We start from the raw sequence: 23,946 nt of genomic DNA, 5'->3' as shown, positions 1-23,946 counted from the left end.
ACCAGCAGAATATTTGGCCTTTAGAATTTACAGTAAGTCAAGTTCACAAACTGAGACCAGTTGCAAATTTCTGTGCAACAAAGTGGTTAACTGATCATGGGGGAGGTGGGATGGAAAAGAGAATGTATTGTTTAAATCCAGATATTTCCTACCTTTGGTACACTTCAGATTTAACTGACACCTACTGAGGGTTTTAACCCTTAATTTTAAACAGTTTTTTTTCTTATTTTTGTAAAATAACTGAAAAAGAACCAAAAATTGTTAATTCAAAAGTTTGATTGTACATGCTCCCTTTTTATTTCTTGAATATAAAAAAATGACATTTTGAATCAAAATGTTTTTATGACCATTTAAAGTTTACTATTTTTTTAAGAAGTTGAGCAGTTAAGGGCCTCGTTTCAAGCGGTACTAAATGTATATTAAGTTTATACCTGTGTATTGCATCTGTGTGAAGAAGTCTTGTGCTTGCAATATATATAAACCATCTGGTGCTGTTTTGTTAAAATTGGCACTTCTTGTGAAAACATATTTATACACATTAGATGCATTGTATAAGTTCCATTTACTCCATTGATGTAAACTTCACTCTACACATTCATATATAAATTGAGGCTTCATGTAGATATTGTTTAGTTTAAATACATTGTATGTATCTTGAATACTTAATTAAATGCTTGCATGATGCTATGTGGTGATGCCACTTTAAGCCTTAAGTTGTTAAAGTTGTTGATTGTCAGAGTATGCAAAAACATTAATTGAACAGGATAGGTTGTTCTGTAAAGTTGAGATGGTAAAGAAGAAAAAGGGTTTCTCACCTAAGAAATAAAGGGAATCTTGTAGTGATTGATATATACCGTGACTGACCTTTCTAGGCACTGGCTGTCACTGTTGCTCTACAGAAACAGGGCTATTGTGCATTTCTATGGCAGTATACAGAAAGCCAGCATCCTAAAATCTTGGCTTTTTTGTTTCTAAGATTTGTATGACCATAATCTTTTTCCCAATTTGAAAATTATTTATGTTGGAAAGAGGATTATTATTCAATATTTAAATGTGTTTATAAACCTGCTCTCAAGTTCTGTGCTTTCTTCAGAGCGTGCCATCATGTTTTCACTTATGACTGACATTTAATCCTTACAACATTTTTAATTAGAGGCAAAAAAAAGTGTTGGGGACCCAGCTTTCTTTACAATTTGGATCTACCTCATTTAAACAGTTGGGTGCTATTTACTCAAATTGTCGATGAGATTGGCAAAAGTGAACAAACATTAAGTGATGACGGACCTCTTAAGAGGCAGTACTCTGCAAACCAAATCTTTGTGGTTTATTGTTTAGAAACAACAAATATTTGAGTTTTATTCTTTGTGCCTTTTTGTGTTGAATCCCAATGCTTAACAATCAAACGTCAGACTCCTAACTAAAAATAGCAAATTAAATCATTTTAACAGCAAATTAAAAAAAAAGTGGGAAAGAGTTTTTTAAAAGTGAAAATATATTTTTCAGTGTATCAAATCATAAAATGTAGTGTCACAGCAGAATTCTTATACTGTGAACAGAAATAAAAATCCAATAACTTGATGTTTTTCAAAATACATACATCCTAAACTCTTCTATGCATCCATCTCCATCTATATATGTATGTACATACTGTGCACAAGATTGTGTGTGTGTATATCTGTGTGTGTGTGTATATATATAGAAAATGAAAGGGGATGTGTGTATGTATATGATAGGTAAGGGAATAAAATGTCAAAGTGAGTTTTCTGCACATTTTTGTATCTAACAGTTTACAATTATGTACACATTTTTTCTACTACTTAAACCTTTTTTACTTAAGAAAAATCCTTTTTGGAGAAATTTTAAGTTGTGATATACTATCATTTTTGAAGTTTGAAGAATTAAACTTTAATACCAGTAACAAATACAGAGTGGGAATCTTTACTGTAAATTGTATTTAGTTTTAATATTGAAAACAAAGTTCTTTGTGGAAGTTGTAAGAGTACCAACATTCCTTAGTGGCAGGACTTTAAGACTTTATAACTGTTCCCTAAGGCTTTTTGCTGCAGAGAGACTCAAACAACGGGAAAATGCCTCTGTTAAATGTTTTTTATAAAATTGCTCCGTCAGGTCTATACTTAAGCTATATTTTATAAAGCGTAATCAACCTTTAATATGCTGCATATAAATTATCAGCATTGTTGCACTTTCTCAGTAATAATGTATGCCCTGTAATTGGCTCATGATAAAGACTTCAGTTTTTTAACAAAACAGTAGTACTTTGGGCAGAAGGTAAGATTTATATAGGTACCTCAAGAGAGAGAGAGAAAAAAAAAGCCTGAATATGCTGCATTTTGTTCCTTTAACTTTTTTCATGTAGTATTTTGTTGGCTTTTATTATTTGTTTTATATATTTTTACTAGCTACCTGTTTTGCTTTTTGGGACCCCAATAGAGTTTAGAAAGTTGGTCTGTATTCATTTTGTAGGATGTAGTATCCTTTCTTGTTTCTAATGCAGTAGTTGATGTAAGGTTTGCCCTGCATTCTACAATAGAGGGTGTGGGGAAACAGGCTTTACATAGTAGATTTAAGGGAAAAGATACTACGTTTCTAAAACAGACAATACATGTTCTTAATCCTTTTTTAATTTTAATTTTTTTATTTTTTGCTCATGCTGCTTTCTTGACTCTTTTCTCAAACATGAATGAGAAGATGGGCAGCTCGTTAAGTGGGGAAAAAAACCCTGCCCTTTTGGTCTTTAAATACAGGCCAATGAATAAACAGTATTATCTAATTAATAAGGCTGGGCCAAATTGTACTCTGTCACACAAATGCAAATCTCAGAGGGAATTGCACCCATGTGACTAAAAGCAAAATGTAGCCTGACTTGAATTTCTAGGCTGTCTAATTATTCAGATTAATGAGTTTTCTAGTTCTTTTTCCAAGTACATTAAAATATAAAATGTGCACAGATGGGAACTATCTTTGTTGAGAAAAGAAACTGTTGAAGGAAGCTTCTAATGCTGTGAAATTGAGCATTTATTGTCATGTTTTAAGCTTAGGTGGGTCCTTTCTCAAGTTTGTTTTGTAGCTTGCTAGGTAAAATAGTTTGCACTACTTTTGCAATAAACTCATGAAAAACTAACCGTTATTTTCTGTTTTGGTTTCTTACTGTGTAGATATAAACTAATACTAAAGACTTAGCATAGTGTTTTTCACCTCCATAAGACTTGTAACAAGCTCAAAATGCTGTAAATCTTGACAAAATATGATGTGAATGATATTTTATAAAGGTATTTTGTATGGTGTCAATTTTGTTTTGCCTCACAGTATGTCAGCAAAAAAATAAAATAAAATAAAATTCCTCATCTTTACAATTGTTTGTACAGTCTCTTATTTAATACAAACACATTTGTTGCACTTTATTAGCCATAATAAGAGGTTCAGGTTTTGAGTTTCAGGTTGAGAGATAAATAAGACTGGGACTTTTCAGGTTGGAAAAGAGATGAGTAAGTGGGGATATGATAGAAGGCTATAAAATCATGACTGGTGTGGAGAAAGTAAATATGAAAGTGTTATTTACTCCTCATAACACAAGAACTAGGAGTCACCCAATGAAATTAATAGGCAGGAGGTTTAAAACAAAAGGAAGTATTTCTTCACACAATGCACAGTCAATCTATGGAACTCTTTGCCAGATGATGTTATGGAGGTCAAGGCTATAACGCTTCAAAAAAAGAACTAGATAAATTCATGGAGGATAGGTTCATCGATGACTAGTAGCCAGGATAGGTAGGGATGGTGTCCCTAGCCTCTCTTTGCCAGAAACTGGGAATGGGCGACGGGATGGATCACTTGATGATCACCTGTTTGGTTCATTCCCTCTGAAGCACCAGGTATTGGCCACTGTCTTACGACAGGATACTGGGCCAGCTGGACTGTTGGTCTGACCCAGTATGGCCCTTCTTCTTATAATTGCCTTCTTACAAAAATATACTTTCTCATTAAATCCAATCAAGGAATGAAAGTGCTTTACAAATACCAGTTAATTAAACCATGTTACCTTGTGGGACAGGTACTATATTATTCTCATTGTCAGAGTTCAGAATAGAACCCAGAATAACTGACAGCCCAGTTCTGTCCTTTTACCATTAGGCCACCTCTCCCTAAAAGAATTGATACCGTTAACAGTCAAACAAGACACTGAGATAGAGTTCATTGGCCTCTTATGATGTATCAATTTCTATGTTCCTAAACCACAAACCAAGTTTAACTGTGGTGTAATTTGGGGGAGGAGAGAGAGAGAGAATGTGTGCTATGTAATTAAAAAAAAAATCCATCTTTCAGCTTCTTAGTTCTATTGCCATTTCACTTGGGGTTCCTGTGCATTTTTTCCCATCTCTGTACCACTGTACTGATTTGCACTCTATCTCCAAAGTTCAAGATAAGTATGCTTTCATTTTTATTTGTTTCTTACGAGTTTTTATTTAAATACGTTTTTATAAGAAGGAGGAGGCTTACTGGGGTTGCAGTGACCAAGGGTAGCACTTGAGATACTCTGCTCTGTATGAAATCTTACATTGTGTGTAACTTTGAAAATACAGTATCCACCATCCTCCAAGTAAAAATTAAGCAAATAATAAAAGCTGCAGTGGTAGGTGTTTACCACAGAATGTTGGAGACAGAGTACCAGGAAGAACATCTTTAAAGTATAGATGAACCATTATGATCATCTAGTCTGTATAGCACAGGCCATAGAACTTCCCCAAAATAATTCCAAAAGCAGATCTTTTAAAAAAAAAAATCCAGTCTTGATTTTAAAAATTGCCTGTGATAGAGAACCTACCATCCCCTTTGGTAAACTTTTAAATGTAAACCTTATTTCTAGTCTGAATCTGTCTAGCTTCAACTTCCAGCCATGTAATTGTTATACCTTTCTCTGCTAGACTGAAGAGCCCATTATCAAATATTTGTTCCGCATGTAGGTACTTACAAACTGTGATCAAGTCATTCCTTAACCTTCTCTTGGTTAAGCCAAATACATCTCCTTATAGATCTCCTAAATAGAGCTCCTCATTGTGGTGTTCCTCCTGCATTCCATGCTGTACTCACAAGTTAGTAGTTACATGAAAACCAGTAATTCAAAATCCAGTAAAACCTTACTGACCAGAAAGTACAGGTTCAACATAGGATGGCCTCTCTGAACTATGTTTTAATTATTAAATACTTCTTGTTGCATGATTGCCACTGGTACTGTTCCTGCACCTTGTCTATCAGGCAACTGGTGTCCAAGCAGGACACAGGAATTTCTATGGACCGCTCCACCTCCTGCGCTTGGTGCAGACAGACTTTGTCATGCCAAAGAAACACCTGGTGCTTCAGACTTGAGATGTCAGCTTTATTGAATTATAGACTTGTCTTCATGTACAGCATCATAGAAAAGAGGCTGAGGAGGGGGAAACCAGTCCTAACAAAACTATGCTGGCTGCAGCCCACTCTCCATTCTTCTGTTCTGGTCCCTGTATCCATAAACACCGGGTGCTCTCGCCAGGCAGATGCAGGAGCAGATCTGAGCTGTAGGCACAGGCTATGGATACACTACAGTGCTTACAGCGGCTCAGCTGCTAGTGCAAACGCTCTAAGCTGACAGGAGAGCGCTCTCCCATTGATTTCATTACACCAGCTCCTGCAAGCAGCAGTAGCACCTCTCCCACTGACATAGCACTGTAGGCAACCTATGGCACGTGTGCCGAAGGCGGCATGTGAGCTGATTTTCAGTGGCACTCACACTGCCTGGGTCCTGGCCACCGGTCCGGGGGGCTCTGCATTTTAATTTAACTTTAAATGAAGCTTCTTAAACATTTTATAGACCTTATTTACTTTACATACAACAATAGTTTAGTTATATCTTATAGACTTATAGAAAGAAACCTTCTAAAAACGTTAAAATGTATTACTGGCACACGAAACCTTAAATTAGAGTGAATAAATGAAGACTCGGCACAGCACTTCTGAAAGGTTGCTGACCCCTGGTGTAACATATGTTGCTTGGGGGGAGGAGGGGCAGTCACACCCCTGAGCAACATAACTTTTACCAACATAAGCTGTAGTGTGTACATAGCCCTAATCTCTCCATATTGCCTCCTAGCGGGAGGAAGAAGAAAGCAGTTTTGAGGACTATGTCCAGATGGAGGTAATCTTAAACTGCTGCTCTCAGGGGCAGGAGCCCAGTGCTGATTTGCTAGCTGTTCCTTTTCTCCTCCTGGCTCCTGTTCCTACCACAGCCAGGCCTTTAGCTCTTCTTCCCTGACTTCGGGTACTTCTAGTTAGACACATTCAATGGGAGATGTGCTTTAGACATATAAAGCACTATATAGTGCTAAATACTCTGAAAAATCAAGTCCTAGACATCTAAAACTGGGAACTCAACATTTTTACCTTAATTTACCATCATCTCTCTGTGCCTCAGTTCCCAATCTGTAAAATAAGGATAATAAGCCCACATCTCATAGGGGTATATTATAATGATAAATGCCATAGAAAAGCCCATGAGATGAATAATGGTCACAGTTTGAATAGTGTGCAGTAAATAAGGCAGAATAAAAAATATAAAATCAAATACTGACTAGCTGCTTATTAAATGAGCACTGACCATCTTGTGCACTAAATGAGGCAGGGGTCCTGTTAGAAAGAAGAACTGAAAAGCCAGTGTCAGCTCAAGGTACAGTATGAGAAGTCAGCTGTTCAGGGTAACACACTGCAAAGGAATCCCAAAATCGCATGCCTGTGCTACAATATTGTGCGAACATTAACTGTTCCCTCCTCAACACTAACTGTTGGCTTGCCTCCTATCTCTCTTGAGCCTGCTGAGCAGGATCTCTTCACCTGCTTCTCCTTCCGCATGATATGTTTCTTTAACGGGGCAGAGGGGGACCCTGCCTGAACTTTAGTAAAACCTCAGGACTGGGGTTTAACTCACAATTAATGGACACCTAATTACTTGATTCCAGTGACAGAGAGAATTAGGCCCCAAGTACTGAGCTCTGGGCATGTAGGGTCACAACCGGAAAGAGACACAGAAAGGAAACTTGGGAAAGTGGGTAGGAGGATAATCCAGGGAAGGGAGGGAGTGAAACAGAGTAAGAAAGAAAAGGAGAGAGACTTTTTTTAAAAGTGAAGAAAAAGGCGGGTGACATGAGAGACCGCCTTTGAAGGATGAAGGAAAGTGAAGTGCAAGCCAAGGTGACATTCTGTGACGAAGGGAAAGAAATAGGGGGGAAACAGCTGGATGAGAAAACTAGAAATACAGAGGCAAAGGAAAAGAAAACTAGAAGGAAATATTTGCAAAGTTAGCTTAGTGGGGTGGATAGAGAGGCTTGAAAGGAGAGTGTACTTTCAACTTAAGAGCCCATGGATTCAGTGGGACACAGTATACCAGTCCTCAGGGCCGGCTCCAGGCACCAGCTGCCCAAGTACGTGCTTGGGGTAGCATCTTGGGGCAGGGCGGTGCTCGGGTTTTTGGGGTTTTTTTTTTTTTTGGTTCCTTAGGGCAGCGCTGGAGGGTTTGTTTGTTTTTTTGTTTCTGCAGCCGGCGCTCAGGGAGTGGGGTTTTGGGCGGGGCGGCGCTTAGGCAGCAGGCGGGGCGCTTGGGGGCAGAGCTTCAGGGGCGGGGCTTGGCATGGCACAGCGCTCTGAGGGGGTGGGGCTTCAGGCAGCGTGATGCTCGGGTGCGGGGCTTCGGCGGCGGGGCGGCACTCTTCTTTTTTGCTTGGGATGGCAAAAAAGTTAGAGCCGGCCCTGCCAGTCCTGTTGAGTCTAAGACATCCATGCCGCATGTCTGTCCCTCCTCTCTTTCTTCCCGCCTACAGATAGTTCACTCAGGAGCTAAGCTGCCACTATGTCATCCTCTATAACTGGGTGCTTGTTGCCTCTTGGAGGAGGTCAGAAATCTCTGAAAGGGAGCTAGTACTGCAAAGAGTGCCATTAACTTTGGCATGGATATCCACCTGAAAAGCCACACTATTTTTATTAGCTGTGGCTGCTTCCTGGCTTTATCACACCTGAGTCCCATTGTGCTCACAGAGCAAAATATGTGGCATGTAGTCATACTCTCATGTCCAATGTGTCAGAGGCAAGCGGGTTGTAGACATTCATGAAGATGTTTTTTTGGGGTAGGGGCCGGGGGCAGAAAAAATAGACACTATCTCTTTTGTTGTTTTAGTCCTGGGTCTTGTTGGCTAATATTCATTATCAGGGTTAGAGAATGAAACGAACATTAGGCCTATAAGAAATATTCTGCCTGTGTGGTTCATTTAATGGTTGAATGTTTCTAAGTCATTCTGGGGTCAGAGTAAGAAAATTTCTGGTAACTGTCATGTTTTATTGTTTGAACACTATAATAGACCCTGAATCTGAAGCTTGATTTAATGTCAAGAGTAAAGCTGACTTGTTCATGCACTGAGTAATATTGCTTTAAATCTTTTAATAGGAATGAAAATGAAGGTTACTTATTTTTAACGCAGGTTCTTCAGGATGGACTCTGCATGTTCACACCCTGGGGATGTGCACTGACTGGTGCTGCTGAACGATGCAGCCTTCTACTAGTAGTGCCTATTAAAACACTCACATGCCCTTTCTCACCCCACTCCTCAACATTTGAGTATGAGGGTGGGTCTACAAATGGAGGTATAGCAACAGTTGCTGCTCCAGTTTCTTCCAGCACTAATGCAGAGCCATGAGTAGTTAGGGCTCCACAGAAAAGGGGAAGGAAGGCAGGGAGTGTGACTATAGAGAGTCCAGCTCAAATTACTTTGATTACAAGTAGATAACCTTTGTTTCTTCTTCCAGCATCCGTTTAGTCATCAACATGTATTGAAAAAATAGATGGCAGGTAAGGAGTTCTAATTAAACAAGGCCTGCAGAACCAATCTGGGCATCTGATTTAGCTGTGATAGCTAATGCATTAGTGCTTAGTAAACATATATATTGAGCTCCATGTGGCTGCTTTATACATTTCAATTAGGGGAACATGCTTTAAACATGCTATAGAAGCAGCCATCATGCTAGTGGAGTGTAAGGGGGGGGGGAATTGTGATGCATTTTTATAACTTTATATAGTGTGACCCATCAAGATAACATTTGTGTGGAACTAGGCTTTCCTTTACAATTACCTGCATATGTAACACACAGATTGCATGAAGATCTAAAATCCTTGGTTCTATTTAAATGGAAAGATAATACTCTTTTAGCATACAGATGATATAATTTTGACTCTGCCTTATTTGAATGTGGTCTGAGAAAAAAAAACACTGATTGCATAATGGATTGGGTGAAATGGAAATCAGAAATTACTTTTGGTACAAATTTTGAGAGGACAAAGAACTACTTTATCTTACTTAAAAATTGCAAAGGGATGGTTAGCCATTAAGGCATGATGTTTACTAAGCCTCCTAGCTGACACTGCTATTATAAACACAGTTTTAATTAACAGTTGGACTAGGGAACAACATGATAAAGGCTTGAAGAATGGAGACCTAAGCTGTGATACCATTGTTTGAATTCCAAGGGGGAATAGGCTGTCTCACAGGGGGATAAAGATTTAGTAAATCTTTCAGCAATAACTTAACAATATCGTCTGAGACTATAGATTTACTATCTATCAGTATATGAAAATTCACAATTGCAGCTAAATGTACCTTGAGTGAATGTGACATACTGGGGCACAATCCAGACTAGTGGGAGGGGCTGTAACCCTTGCCCTGTAACCAAGGGTGCCTTACAATGCCTTGTTGTAGTAGCTCTCCACTAGGACGATCACAAACCGCCTTCCACCATGCACACCACAATCTGAGTGTCTGTGTGTAATTGTAACCTGCCAGCTACACCATGGCTCTCACCAGCCTTGGTTATTCTGCAGGGTAACTCCTATGTAGTGAGGGCTTTATGTCTTGAATGTTCTGAATAGAGGTTTGCAGAAAAACCTTGGCAGGGGTTTCAGATTTGTAAAATTATATTTCTTTTAATTAGGCATAAAAGAGTGATGATAGTATCAGGACACTTCAGTGTGCATAAAACAGTGATTAGTTTTAAAATTGAGGCTTAAATAAGTAAAAATTAATAGTAGTTTAAATTTAGAAAATCCAATATGGTGGATCAAAATGTCAGCTATAGGGGAGGATCACCTAGACCTTTCTAGGAACTTGTAAAACTCAAGATGGTGTGTGGCGGGGTGCACATGAGTTGGAAACCTGCTTGGCTAAGAGAATGTCACCCCATTGAAAGAACAACCAGTCAGAGACTGAGAAAATGACACCCCATTGAAAGGCGACCAATCAGTGATGCGTAGGGTAGGCTGGAAAGTTTTGTGTGTGTGTGTGTGTGTGTGTGTGTGTGTATATATATAATATATATATATATAGACAGCCAGCAGGCTGAAGTCCTAGTGGTTCAAGACCTTCAAAAAGAACAGAAGCTGCATGACTCCTACCTGGGAAGACGAGGGTTCCTAGGCAGCTTTGGGTGGAGTCTTGTGAGGCTTTGTATGGGGGTTGCTTTGGGGTTCTGAAGAGCCGTTGCCTCCAAGAGGCAGCAAGACTCAGCAAGCAAGACTAGCTAGGTTTGGGTGGAGTCTTGTGAGGCTTTGGGAGGGGGTTGCTTTGGGGTTCCAGAAAGACACTGCCTGCAAGAAGCCTCCAGGAGCAGCAGGCTGCAGCAGCAAGCGAACCCGGAGGTTGCCCTGGAGATGGTTGCTGTAGCAACCAAGCCAATGACCTCATCTGTCTGCCAGAACCAGCTTTGGTGTCGTGTACCATCTGAGAGGACCAGCACTGAGACAGGGCAGAAGGCCCTTGAGGGTTCAAGAAATACTGAAGAAAAATAGTGTGTGTAATTCTCCATCTATTAAGGAATTTATGAGTGTGTCTGTCAATAAAGCTGGATACCTACGTTTGAATGAGCTCTCCCCTACCCATCTTGTGACAAGCCTGATCAGCCGTCACAGGATGTTAATGTAACTAGTAATGTAAACCGTTAATATTAGGTAATAAATGATCAATGATAAGTGTTAGTATTACATGTTAAATGTTGCTGTTAGTATTACATGAATGATTACATTGTTAAGTCTGTGGCTTTATTTGATGTGCCATTTTATTTTAAACTGTAACTCCATTATATCTTATCATATTGACTTGTTTTCTTCTTGCTTTTCTGTAAATACTTAACTCCTTTAATAAACGATTATTTCTGTTTTCGAAGAAATGCTGCTTGTGTGTGTCGAGCCTTGAGTGGAGGGTGGTATTTGTGTCCTTTCAGGGGTCAGCAAGACTAGCTTGCTCTGGGTAGCCCTCTGCAAGTCAGAGACAAGCTCCCTGGGAAAACCCTAGGAATTCCTTTAGGGCGGACTACAACCTTGTTTACCCTTTGTCAGACAAATTTGTAAGTAATGTAATTGGCATCTAAAAATCTTACGGTAACACCAACACACCCCTAGATCTGGATCATCCCCCAGACATGTATGTCCTGTACTGCCTAGCCATCTCCTGGACATTACAAATATATTAAATCCGTTATTCCCTTAAGGGAATAATATGCCAGATTATTCTCAAGCCACTTCAATTTAAACATATTGGATTAGATAAAACAGTAAATAAAGTTTATTAAATGCAAAGAGAGAGATTTTAAGTGAGTATAAGTAATGAGACATAAAAGTCAGAAATAGTTACCAGAAAAATAAAGATAAAACATGCCATTGTATTATTTAGGCTGGTCTACAATACAAACTTAGTTTCATGGAAGCCACCTTATGTCTATACTAGCAGGTCCCTTCCAAACTCGCCTGTAATATTGACTTAATTACTCCACCTCTGTGAGAGGCATAGCGCTTAATTCAAAGGTGATGGGTCAAAGAGAGGCAGTGTAGACGCAGCATTGTGTAAGTCGACTGAATTGGCCTCCAGGCGGTGTCCCACAATGCTCCACTGCGACTACTCTGGAGATGGTTTTTAACTCCGCTGCACAGCAGCTAGGTATGCAGGAAACAGTCCCTTCCCTCTTAAAGTCCTGGGAACTTTTGAATTCCCATCTCCTGTTTGATCAGCATGGCGTGTTTGCCAGCCCAACTGATCATGATGACTTAAACACACTCCAGTCTGGAATATACCAGAGGTGGTGGCTCTTTGTGGTCTGTGGGGTGAAGAGTCTCTACCGGCACAGCTCTGATTCAGCCAGAGAAACGTAGACATCTATGAAAAGATCATTAGGGCATAGGGGGAAAAGGGCTACCCCAGGGACACGCAGCAATGCCACATGAAAAATCAAAGAACTTCGGCAGGCATACCAGAAGACAAGGGAGGCGAACACTCATGCTGATTCTGCACCACAGACATGCTGCTTCTACAATGAACTGCATGCGATTCTCGTTGGTAACCCAACACCAAAGACAGCATGGATACCTCACAGGAGTCTGAGTCCCGGGACACCTCAGGCATCAATGAGGACATTGACCTCAGCATCTGCAAGCCTAAGGCGACTGCTACCAGCAGCGTTACGGGAAGGGGGTGGTGGGCTTCCAGTGTTCTCTCATGACTGCACCTCCTCCCCTGCGAGCCGCTTCGGCCAAAGACCACAATTTGGGAGGCTTAATGCTGGTACCTGGTCTCAAAGCAATGTCCATTTTGTTAGGGGGCGAGAGCACTGGCCACCTGACACAGGTGTCTTACAAGTTGTAGCACATTGCCCATGCCGCTAAGCCATACTCACCATGGCTAGAATAGCAAACCATTTATTTGAATAGCTAGGGATTCTGATTATGTTCTGGTGTGTACTTGAGTGTAATAAGGAGGTGTGGTTTATTAAATAGCAATCTTGTATTAGACCCAGGGTATGCACTCACAATGGTTGCCATGCGCTTTGGCATGCCTTCCAGTCGAAAGCTCGGCCTGTAGCACATCCTCCACACCGGTGGCGAGGCTTTTGCAGATTAGAAGGCAGACAACGAGACCACATGATGACATGTTCAATGAGATAATGAATGCCTCTGCGACAGCTGATACAGCACTCAGAGTCTGGAGGATTTCATAGGTTGAAAAACTGGACATGAAGATCAGGCGAATATCCGAGGAGCCTAAGTGTGCCATGCAGGATGAGATGCTGCAGATTATGAAGGACCAGCCATGTTGAGGTGTCTGGTTGCGCTTCAAGAAAAACAGCTTGAGCTTAGACTCCCGCTGCAGCCCCTGCACAGTGGCCTGCAAACATCAAACTGTTCCCAATCCCCCTTCCCCAAATGCTCCAGGAGGTGGCAGTGCATTATCCCTTCCACTCAACACCAGGGGAGGGTAGGAAGAACAAAAGGCAGGCATTCAAAATCTTTTGATGGGCAAATTTTCTGTGTTTTCACAAACAAGCTGACCTGCTTTCTGCCCTCCCAATTTTATCACACCATTTGCCCAAAGTTAAATTATTCCCTGGTCTTTCAGTTTCTTTATGTTTGTGCAATAAACGTCAATGTTTCAAGAATGAAATACTCTTTATTTATTCCAAGCATGGAGATTGGGGTGGGGGGAGGAGAGGAGCGGCACAGAGAAACAAACATGCAATGGAGGGGATGGTATCGGAGGCACAGCGCAGCAAAGCAGCACACATTACTGTGTCTCATTACTGAAATGGGTTGTTAAAGACTCACAGAGATGCAGAGGTCCTCACGGGGCTCTTTTTATTTCCCTGGTATCTGGCTGCTCAAAACTAACTGCCAATCTATTTGCCTCCACAACTCACCATTACAGAAACTTCTCTCCCTTTGCCTTCTGCCCCTCTGAGTTGGCAGCAACAAGGGCCGGGTTCAGTATCCAGGGGTTCCGTTTCAATAACATAATGCAAAACCGGCTCGAGCTCCGACCCAGTGACCTGGGACAATTACATACCACACACCCCCGGGCACCTCTAGGAGGCAATACTTCCCCACTCGCAAGCACAGAGTCCGAGTGTAGCAAAATCCTTTTAATAAAGGAGGGAAACAGTGCGGCATCATGTTGGAGAAACACCACAAACAGAATTATAACACAAACCATAAACAAAAAACCCACCTCCAAGTATGTTTGGCAATGTCTTTTCCCCCTTAGGGTCTTAAGTCCAATCACCCCAAAGTCCAACAACCCAAAAGGCTCTGTTTCTGGTCAGTGCCACCCCAGAGTTCAAAAGTTAATCTGCAGAGTTCCCCCCCCCCCAGCCTGAGTGGAAATGGGGAGGAGGGGCGCACACAGGGTGTTAAGGGGCACCTTACATGGGCCAGGGGCCAACTGCTCTGCCTCTCCGTGGAGTTCTGCTGCAGCCTTCACCACGACCGGCTCCACTCCACTCCACCAGCTGTGCTGCTCCTCCAGCCGACCCGTGAGCCGCTCCTGCAAACTGCTCCACTCACTGTTCCATGGGCTGCTCCAACATGCTGCAAACTGCTCTGCCCTGCCAGCCACTTAGCAATAGATCTTCACGCTCTCGCACTAGTTAACACAGCACTCAGTGATCTCACCTCAGTAAGCTTAGCTCTTTCAGTGATTTCAGTGTGTAGTAGGGGAGCCCAGGTGCTGGTGCACCATTGGCCCAACATGAATTCAGCTCAGCAGTCTCTAGATAGACTTCTAATGGATTCAAAATTAGCTCTGTTCTTCAACAGTGGAGAGAGGTGGCGGTACAACTGGTGTTCCAGGGGCCCATACCATCAGGTACACACACCAATCCCCAACCTCTCTCAATTCACTGGGTTTTGGCACCCATGTCCCTTGTCTAGCAAGCACCACCCACCTGATGGTGAGACATCTCTGTCACAAAGCAGTCCCACAGTTCCTCATCCACACAACCAGGGCAACAACACTCCACTCCTCCCACCCCAACAACAAAGAAACTGAGGATCCCAGAGCTGTCAAAACAACCATCCTAGGCTGCTGCGGGCCACGCCAGGCGGGGTGGGTGTGCCAATGCAAATACCTGAAATTCCCTTCCACACTCCCCACAATTCACCACCAGATGTCAGGGCAGAGCCCATCCTGACTGCTTACAGATATTACAGAGCACACAGGAGGCAGCGATAACAATGCAGATGTTGCTTTCACTGAGGGATAACCTAATAAGCAAACTGTGTCAGTGACCCTTTAAACATCCAATGGCACATTCCACCATTCTGCACTTGCTCAGCATATTGTTGAACCAATCCTTACTGCTGTCCAGGTGGCCGGTGTATCGCTTCACAAGCCACGGGATCAAGGAGTAGTCTGGGTCTCACAAGATCACTATTGGCATTTCAACATTATCAATGGTTATTTTGCAACCAGGAAAGAAAGTCCTCGATTGCAGCTTTCTGAACAGACCTGTTTTTCTAAAGATGCGTGTGTCATGCACCTTTCCTGATCATCCCACGTTGATGTCCGTGAAACACCCCCTGTGATCCACCAGTGCTTGCAATATTATTGAAAAGTATCCCTCAACATTTATGTACTCTTTGGCAAGGTGGCCTGGTGCCAAGATAGGGATATGCATGTCATCTATTGCCCCACTGCAGTTAGGGAACCCCATTGTGGCAAAATCATTTACTATGTCCTGCACAGTGCCCAGAGTCACTACCCTTCTTAGCAGGAATTAATGGCCCTGAACACTTGGCTCACAACTGCTCCCACGCTGGCTTTACTAACTCTGAATTGATTCCCCAAACCAGTAGCAGTCTGGCATTGCAAGCTTCCACAGGGCAATCGCCACTTGCTTCTCCACTGTCAGAGCAGGTCTCATTTCAGTGTTGCTGCACTTCAGGGCTGGGGGAAGCGCTGCACAACGTTTCTGAAAAGTGGCCTTACGCATGCAAAAGTTCTGCACCCACTGCTTGTCGTCCCCTATGATGCAATCCCACCAGTCTGTGCTGTTTCCCAGGTCCAGAAATGGCACTGCACTGCATTCAGCTGCTACACTACTGCCAGGACCAATTGTTTCATTCTGTGGCTTGCAGCAGGGCTGCTTGAATGACACTGCAATGATCCACTGGCAGCCCCCATCTTGGCTCTGGAAATACTACAAGATAAGGCATGTGGGGTTTGTAATATTCACAAGCAGCATGCAGTTGAGGGGGGTCCATGTTTCTTGGGCGATGGTATATACAACATTAAGCTAGGCTTTCAAAAAAAATGTGTGAAAAAACCTGGGCTTGCCTTTGATATCTGGGAAGGGATGGAGGGAGGAAACTGCAAAGCATCTTCCCATTCCCCCCTGTCACAATGTTTGGGTCCTATGAGGCATCACAAATCCCTCCCCAAAACTCCTGCGATTAATTGCATTGCAAGCTAGCTACCCATGGTGCACTGCTCTGTGCATCATGCAAGCATTGCTAGTGAGGATGCACTCCACTGACAGTGAGTGGGTGTGGACAGTCTGGACCAACTTAATTACTGAGGCATCTGGCTGTCAACTTAACCATGAAGTGTAGATATGCCTTTAGTGTATTTGTACCATTGATCCATTATAAAATATTTTATTTATTGTAAGACCTATTGTTAATTACTTTTTGGAAAAGGGTAAAGAAAGTTTTCACACCTCTTATAATTAAGATGTAGCAATACATTTCCACTAAAAGGAGAAAAAACAAACACAGATTAACCTAAAGTATCACTGTGGGAAGTTGAAAGGAGCACCAGGGGCAAGAATGTTGGGACCTAAATATCTGAACTGAAAAAACTGATAACAGTAAACAGAAAGGTGCTGAATTAAGCAGCATCCATCCATCCACCTACATGCCCTTTTGAGGGTTTTTTTAAAAAACAGGTAGGAACCAAATCTCTGCTTGCACTTTTTCCTTTATTGCTCTGAACTGATGCTAGGCAGGCCTCTAACATTTGGCAAGCATACATGTACTGGCTCCCCCTCCCTCAGTCTCCTCCATCTCTCTCCCCTCCCCTTACCCTTTCATCTCTGCAGGTGGGGCTGTCACCAATCAGGATCCTCCATTAGTTGTCTGGGGGGGTCATGAGTGGCCTAATGCTTAAACTCTTTTCCTGAATGGAAATCTAAATCAACCTGAACTATTACTTGTGCAGTAGCTTGTGTAAACTGAAAAGAGACATCACTTCCAAGATGCTGAGAGAGCAGTTGAGAGAGACTGGAAGGCTACTTGCATACATTACAGCTAATAGACACCATGACTAACACAGGCTCAATTTCCCCTGAACCTACTAAATTCAATGCCCAGTGCAAATTGGGATTAGGGATCTTTCACACTTATGTTTCTAGTGGGTAGCAGATCACCACTCATCCCCTATTTGCTAGCTAGGAGGATCCACATTTATGAATATATATATAATGCTAATGTTTGGCCCAACAACATGTTAACCCTGTACAAAGCATAGATTAAAAGCCTTTATAAAAATAATGCTGTCAAGGGTCTCTGCATTAATTTCCACATTTTAAAAAATATTTATTGTAAAAAAGTACTTTTTTGAAAATATACACAGGACATTTTCCATTTTTATAGTAGTAAAAATACACCACGTCTACCACTCAAATGGTAAAAACTGTTCATTTTCTTGTCATAGAGCAAACTATATTTAATAAACTTCAAGCAGGTGTTGGTATGTAGAGTACTACAGGCAGTAAACTACAAAAGCAGAATCCTTCCTTGGGCGGTGGATCTAGATATACGTATTTACATCATTAGCTAACACTTCTACTTCTTAACACCAATACAACTGCAGAGCGACACCAGGGACTGCAAAAAGGTCTATCCCTGTATCCAGATTCCTTGCAGACTTGGTTTTTTAGACTGTATTACAACAGTAGCCTATTACAGTTTCTGTTGGGTTGGTCCACAGGTACTGCTCCAACAGCATGCTAGAAAACAGGTGGAGATTCTATCTCAGGTTTGGTTCATTTCCTGCCAGAGTAAGAACTGTAGATAAAGTATGTGCCACACTCCTATTGGTTAAGCAGAAGTATTAGCTACAAGGGTCCCATCTAGCCAGAGAGAGCAAGGGCCTTTGGAATTGATGCTGAGGGTTGCCTACAAGGCTGTTTCTATTTGGATAATGATTGTCTGAAGATGTTATTTTAAAATAATTTTTTAGCTGATTTTTGTCTCAAGATCTGTATGTACAGTCCCTCTGGCTTTCCATATCCAAGAGCAGAATTCCTTCCTTCAAGCAGACTAATATCCAATTGTTTCAAATTTAAAGTAAACAAGACAGCAACTCTCAGATGGGAATCCAGCAGCTGGATTTACCTAACACTCCCTCTCCCTCCCCCCGCCCCCAACTCAACAGTGTGGGTTAGCTTGGGAAAAAAAAAATAATCAGGGAGCCAATCCAAAACTTGATACTGCAAGAAGAGACTAGCTAGCTGTTTGACACCCTTAAGATTCAGCATCTTCCTCTTCACTCTCTTCCTCTTGGTCATCATCCTCCTCCTCCTCCTCCTCCATCTCTCCATCCCTCTTCTCTCTTTCAAGCATTTTCAGGTATTTGCTAGCTAGGATCTTCTTTGGTAAAATATCTGAAAGGCACAATTCATTCTTTTGTAATCATTTTCAACAGTTACAAAAATATTTAGAATAATTTATTACTGTACCATCAAAATCACAGCAACTAATAGCCTCACAGTCTATGTGATACAATTTTTTTAGGCTAGGGAATAGTCAAGTTACTCTAACTGGTATCCTTGGAATAGGAATGTAGCCAATGTGATTTTAGAGATATATTGTCCAATTAAGGTATTAGTGAGCCATATGAGGGAATTTGTTTAAGTGATTCTAATGCTGCTTTAATCATTTCTTAAGTCTTACTCACTTATTCTGCTTTGTTTTTCACTTGAACTGATCAAGTACATCTACTCTGCTTATATTCCTTACAAGCTATTTCCCTACACTCAATGTAGGCTGCCTGTTCAGGGTAATGATATTGTGATGAGCCCAAGAATGGTAAGGAAGTGAGGTTGGTGCACTAGTAAAAAAATCTTATGAACAAGGAGGTCTCACTCCTTAGACCAAAAAACGTATTTGAAGAGGACAAACATTATTCTAAATGCCCAACCAATGTAAAGGATTTAAGACAACAGTGGCATAATAAAAAAAATGTCTGAAGAATTTTTTTTTTTTTTTAATTCAAGAGAGTCTGTTTCTCTCTTTCCCTTTACACAACAAAGATTAAAGGTAAAATGTTATTGGTTAAGAGAGGAGATGAATCACATATCCTCTCCTTTTTATTCCTTTCTTTACTTAGACTTTTGTCACTTTAATCACGCTGAACCTGAGCTTTCCCATTTATAAATTAGAGATTCTCCACCACTCAGGGATACTGTTAAACAGTGTTAGAAAAAAGTAGCTTGAAGTTATTGGAATGTCAAGTATGACTGTTACATTAATTTTGCCCCATGACGGTGTATTTTTGCATCAATGAAAAAAGCAGCCCATTCATTCATGCAGAATGCCTGTCAATTATATGGACCATGAGTAAGTTAATGCAACAGAGGTTAACAGCCAAAAAGAGAATTTAATAGCTTTGCAATGACAACTACTACTACAGTAAGAGCTGCATCTTATTTTCCAGTTGCCCATATTGATTTCTCACAACTGCTATACCTACCAGCAAGGAACTGAAATATTTCAGATTCCTCTGCTGTATGGGATAGGTCACTGTAGGTTAGGGCTCTCTTCTCTTTCCCACGGCCATGTTTGTAGGAGTAAGTGGCTAAATACTGGACAAAGAGCTCCTATAAAAAACAAACACAAATAAATGTCAAATTATTAATTCCTGTGTGTGCAGCTGACTGCAATGCTTCTTCAAACCCTTATTTAGGGCCCAATCCTGCCATTAACTGCATGCAACCACTGCCCTGCACTGACAGAGTCCCACTAATTTTGATATGGCTCTGTATGAGCAGAAGAGGTGTACATCTGTGAGTAGCCAACTGCAAAACTGGGGTCTTAGACTAACAATTTGTGCCACTCAAGTGTGTTATCACTGCAACAGGTTTTTACTGGGATCAGAAGACAGCAAGACATTATTTCTGCAGGTATGTGATTAAATATTGCAAAAAAGCTTGACACTTTCCACTACTTATAATGATAAAAACACTCCTCCCTCATTAAAAGCAACAGAGAGAAAGGCAGGTTGATTTGTACTACATGTAAGTCCATCACTCATGGAGAGGTCATGTCCACTGAATGAAAGCCCTATCCCTATTCACAAAGCTTTACCTTAGGGCATGTCTACCTATAAACTTAAACCCACATTAGGTCAACTTGAACCACCACAGTCATTACTACAATGATTCATATTCACACCACCCTTCTTCTGTCAGTAGTGTGCATCCTCACCAGGAGCACTTCCACCGACTTAAGAGGGGTAGTGCTGGAGGCTTAGAGACAGGGATCTCAGCTGCGGGTGTAGCTCCCTGCCAGTTGCCCTCCCCCAACTCCCAACCTGAACGGGGCAGCTAACCAGACTCTGGGGAATAGAGCTTCCTGCTGTGCACAGCTGTGCTCCTAGCAAGAACCCAGGTGCTGCTGCCCAGCTGGGAGGCCTACTTTCTTGTCAATTTCAAGGCTCCAGCAGAGCTCTGAAATTGACAAGAATGACAGCCAGTAGATGTAAGTAACAGTGTGTACACGACATAGACATAAGCCCTATGCCTCTGGTAGAGGTGCAGTTATGTCAGTGTAGTAGGGCACTTCCATTGGCGAGAGTAAGGCTGTACTGTATAGACCAGTGGTTCTCAAGCTTTTGTACTGGTGACCCCTTTCACATAGCAAGCCTCTGAGTGTGATCCCCCCCTATAAATTAAAAACACTTTAAAAAATATAACATTATAATAAATGCTGGAGGTGAAGCAGGGTTTGGGGTGGAGCCTGACAGCTCACAACCCCCCACATAATAGCCTCATAACCCCCTCATGACTCACAGTTTGAGAACCCCTGGTATAGACTGAAATAATTCATGGGAGAGACATAAATTGCCTTACATCAACCTAATGCTGTAGTGTAGACCAGGCCCTAGTGGGAGTGAAAAGTTTAATGCTGTATTCCATGGCTATAGCCAGAAACATATGGTCAACTGGATCATGTGCTGGTCTTATTAGAGCTTTTCAATGATCTAACAAATTTCAAGAACTCAAACCATGTCAAAAATTCAGACATTAATATGTGATGCACGGTCTTCACAGTTCAGTAGCTAAACCGATAATCCCATTTGTGCAGCTTCTTAACATGCTGCTTTCGCTGGCTATGTTGACAGGAAGTGCATAGTGATTTTCTCCTGTGCCTAGTCAGTTTTATTTTGCTGAAGGGGGTTGGAAAAACATCACATGCAGCATCCAAAAGTGCATGTGATTCCCCCTCTGGAGATGCTTGTGGAAGTCCAGATGAAGACACACAATCTGACAGACTCGTGAAGGAGCTGGTGATCTAATCTCAGCACATTAGTGATTCCTCACTAACTGGGGGGACAGATAGGCCTCAAGCCTCTATCTACCGGATACTCCATGTTCAACAGAAGCAGGAGAGGGGATGCCAAAGGCCCCTACAGGCGGATTTCTGCCGCATGCCAGGCTACAACATACAATAACCCAGCGTCGGAACAATTCACTTTTCTCCCCCACTAATTTGGGGAACTGGTGTAAACTAGTTCATTGACACCCTCCTGCCCCACCTCCCTTACGCACCCTCCAGGGGCTGGCAAGACTCGCCTACGGCAGGGTACGCGCCCCTTGGGCGTGTCCCGGGGGCAGGGACACAGAGCAAAGAGCACGAATCTCGCCTGGACTCGGGCCCAGCCCATCGGCTCAGGCCCTTGGCGTCCCGGTAACAGCCCCGGCCCTAGCCTCACGGTGCGGGGAGCCGCTCGGCCCCGGGCCCGCCTGGGCTGCTCCCCGCCAGCGCCGAGGCGGGGACGGTGGGAAGATCCGAGCCTGCTACCGTGGCCTTCGCGGTGAGGAACAGCGCGTCCTGGTTGATGCTGGAGACCTCCGGCGAGCTCTTCATGATCACCCGGATCCGGGAGAGGGGCAGCGACACCAGGCGGTTCTCCCCGCCTCCGCCACAGCCGCCGCTCAGCCTCGCTGCCGCCATTTTCCTAACCAGCCGGCCACCGCCACCACCTCTCAAAGCCCGCCCATCAAACCGTCATTTAAAAGCGCCAGGCCGGGGAGCAGAGCCCTTTGGGAGTTGTAGTTTTCTGCCACAAGGCTGCTCGTGCACTCTTGGAGGAGGGCAGGCGGGGGACTACAACTCCCGTGATGCACCGCTCCTCAGCTGGCCTCACCCACCCAGCCCTCCTAGCGGACTGGTGACAGAGGGAGGGCTACGGCTCCCGTGATGCACCTGGGCAGCCCTTTTGCCCGGCGCCGCGGCGAGGCTCCGCCCTGCTCTTCGCTGAGGCGCGGGGTGGTGGCCTAACCGCTTGTCTTGGCGCTCGCGGCGCACTGCTGTGTCGCCTCAGAGTCGTGTTCCATCGCTGCCGCCGGGCCGGCGCCATCGCCATCCCTCTCCCGCTCCAGGCGCCGTACCAAAGCGGAGCCCCGGTGTCACCCGTGCCGGGTCCCTCCCCAGGCCCATTGCCCCGGGCAGTAATATGCAGAGATGGTGTTTTGAATGCAGGACCTTTGTGCTTTCAGAGTGAATATACAACAGGACGGATTGTGAGGAAGAAAACTCCAGAGCTCAGTCTTTCATTATTATAGATATAGGGCCCACGTGCATATAATGTTTGTCTAATCTGTCTACCTACCTAGATAATCAGGTGAAATCCTGGTTCCATGCAAATCAGTGTGAGGTAAACGACAGCCACAATTTTCCCTATAGTATTTGAGCACCTGTAAATGTGCCCATTGTTATAGGCTCACTTTGAATTACAGCTCAGAATGACACATTAGCTAAACTAGTGTAACATAGTAATGATGTCAAGTATCAGAGGGGTAGCCGTGTTAGTCTGGTTCTGTAGAAGCAGCAAAGAATCCTGTGGCACCTTATAGACTAACAGACGTTTTGCAGCATGAGCTTTCGTGGGTGAATACCCACTTCGTCGGATGCAAGTAGTGGAAATTTCCAGGGGCAGGTGTATATATATGCAAGCAAGAAGCAAGCTAGCTCTAGATTTCACCTGGTAGCTCTAGCTTGCTTCTTGCTTGCATATATATACCTGCCCCTGGAAATTTCCACTACTTGCATCCGACGAAGTGGGTATTCACCCACTAAAGCTCATGCTGCAAAACGTCTGTTAGTCTATAAGGTGCCACAGGATTCTTTGCTGCTTCTATAGTAATGATGAATGCTTTGCATTTCTGTAGCACCTTCATTCTGAAGTTCTCAAAGTATTCTACAAACAGTAGGCTTTAGCACCCATATGATGTAGGTAAGACATTGGAAGTGAGCCCTTAACTAACCTCTCACTACTCATATCTAGAGTGAAACATGGCATCTTTCAACAGTATATAGTAATGTTAAAATTATATAATATACAGGTTAAGGAAAGAGTGTCTGTACATCTGAGTGTAGTGCTTCGACTACCCAAAAGTACAAAATCTGGTTTAAAAGTCATAAGATACTTTTAGTATATAATCTGCAATAACCTAAATTTAGGAGAATAAATTTAATGGTACAGTTTAGATAGTAGAATCTGAATACTCGGGTACATCACTCATGAAAAATTATACAGAGAGTTGGTTGTAGAGAGCAAATATAGGAATGAATGCAGATTGTCCCTCAGTAATTGAGCATTTAGGATAGGTTGTCCCTTCGAAAATATAATCACCAGAGAAGTAGTTCTGTTACTTTCCAGTTTTATTTCTCATTGGCACTCCAGCTCATCTCTCCTGGTATTGTCATTGTCTGGTGATGTGTTCTAGATAGATGTCCCTCAACTACCTGATGGTGTTTGACCCCATGAATTGCTGCATCAGCTGAGCGTAGTATTCACCGATTCTGCTTTCTCA

At 42.6% G+C, this 23,946-nt stretch overlaps 1 protein-coding gene across 1 annotated transcript; it reads right to left on the bottom strand.

Moving 5' to 3' along the window:
• Window positions 1–17,329: 17,329 nt before the first annotated feature.
• On the bottom strand, window positions 17,330–22,272 carry CHRAC1 (chromatin accessibility complex subunit 1). Its single transcript, XM_039521102.1, has 3 exons — window positions 21,932–22,272; window positions 19,602–19,728; window positions 17,330–18,513 (listed from the first exon to the last, which is right to left on the bottom strand). The coding sequence occupies exons 1-3, from the start codon at window positions 22,082–22,084 to the stop codon at window positions 18,374–18,376; spliced, it is 420 nt and encodes a 139-aa protein (XP_039377036.1). The 5' UTR covers window positions 22,085–22,272; the 3' UTR covers window positions 17,330–18,373.
• Window positions 22,273–23,946: the final 1,674 nt, after the last annotated feature.

Source organism: Mauremys reevesii, linkage group 2 (assembly GCF_016161935.1).
Source record: "Mauremys reevesii isolate NIE-2019 linkage group 2, ASM1616193v1, whole genome shotgun sequence".
NCBI lineage: Eukaryota > Metazoa > Chordata > Testudines > Geoemydidae > Mauremys > Mauremys reevesii.
Note: the sequence above shows the minus strand (reverse complement) of the source record. Positions and strands in the feature narration are given on the sequence as shown.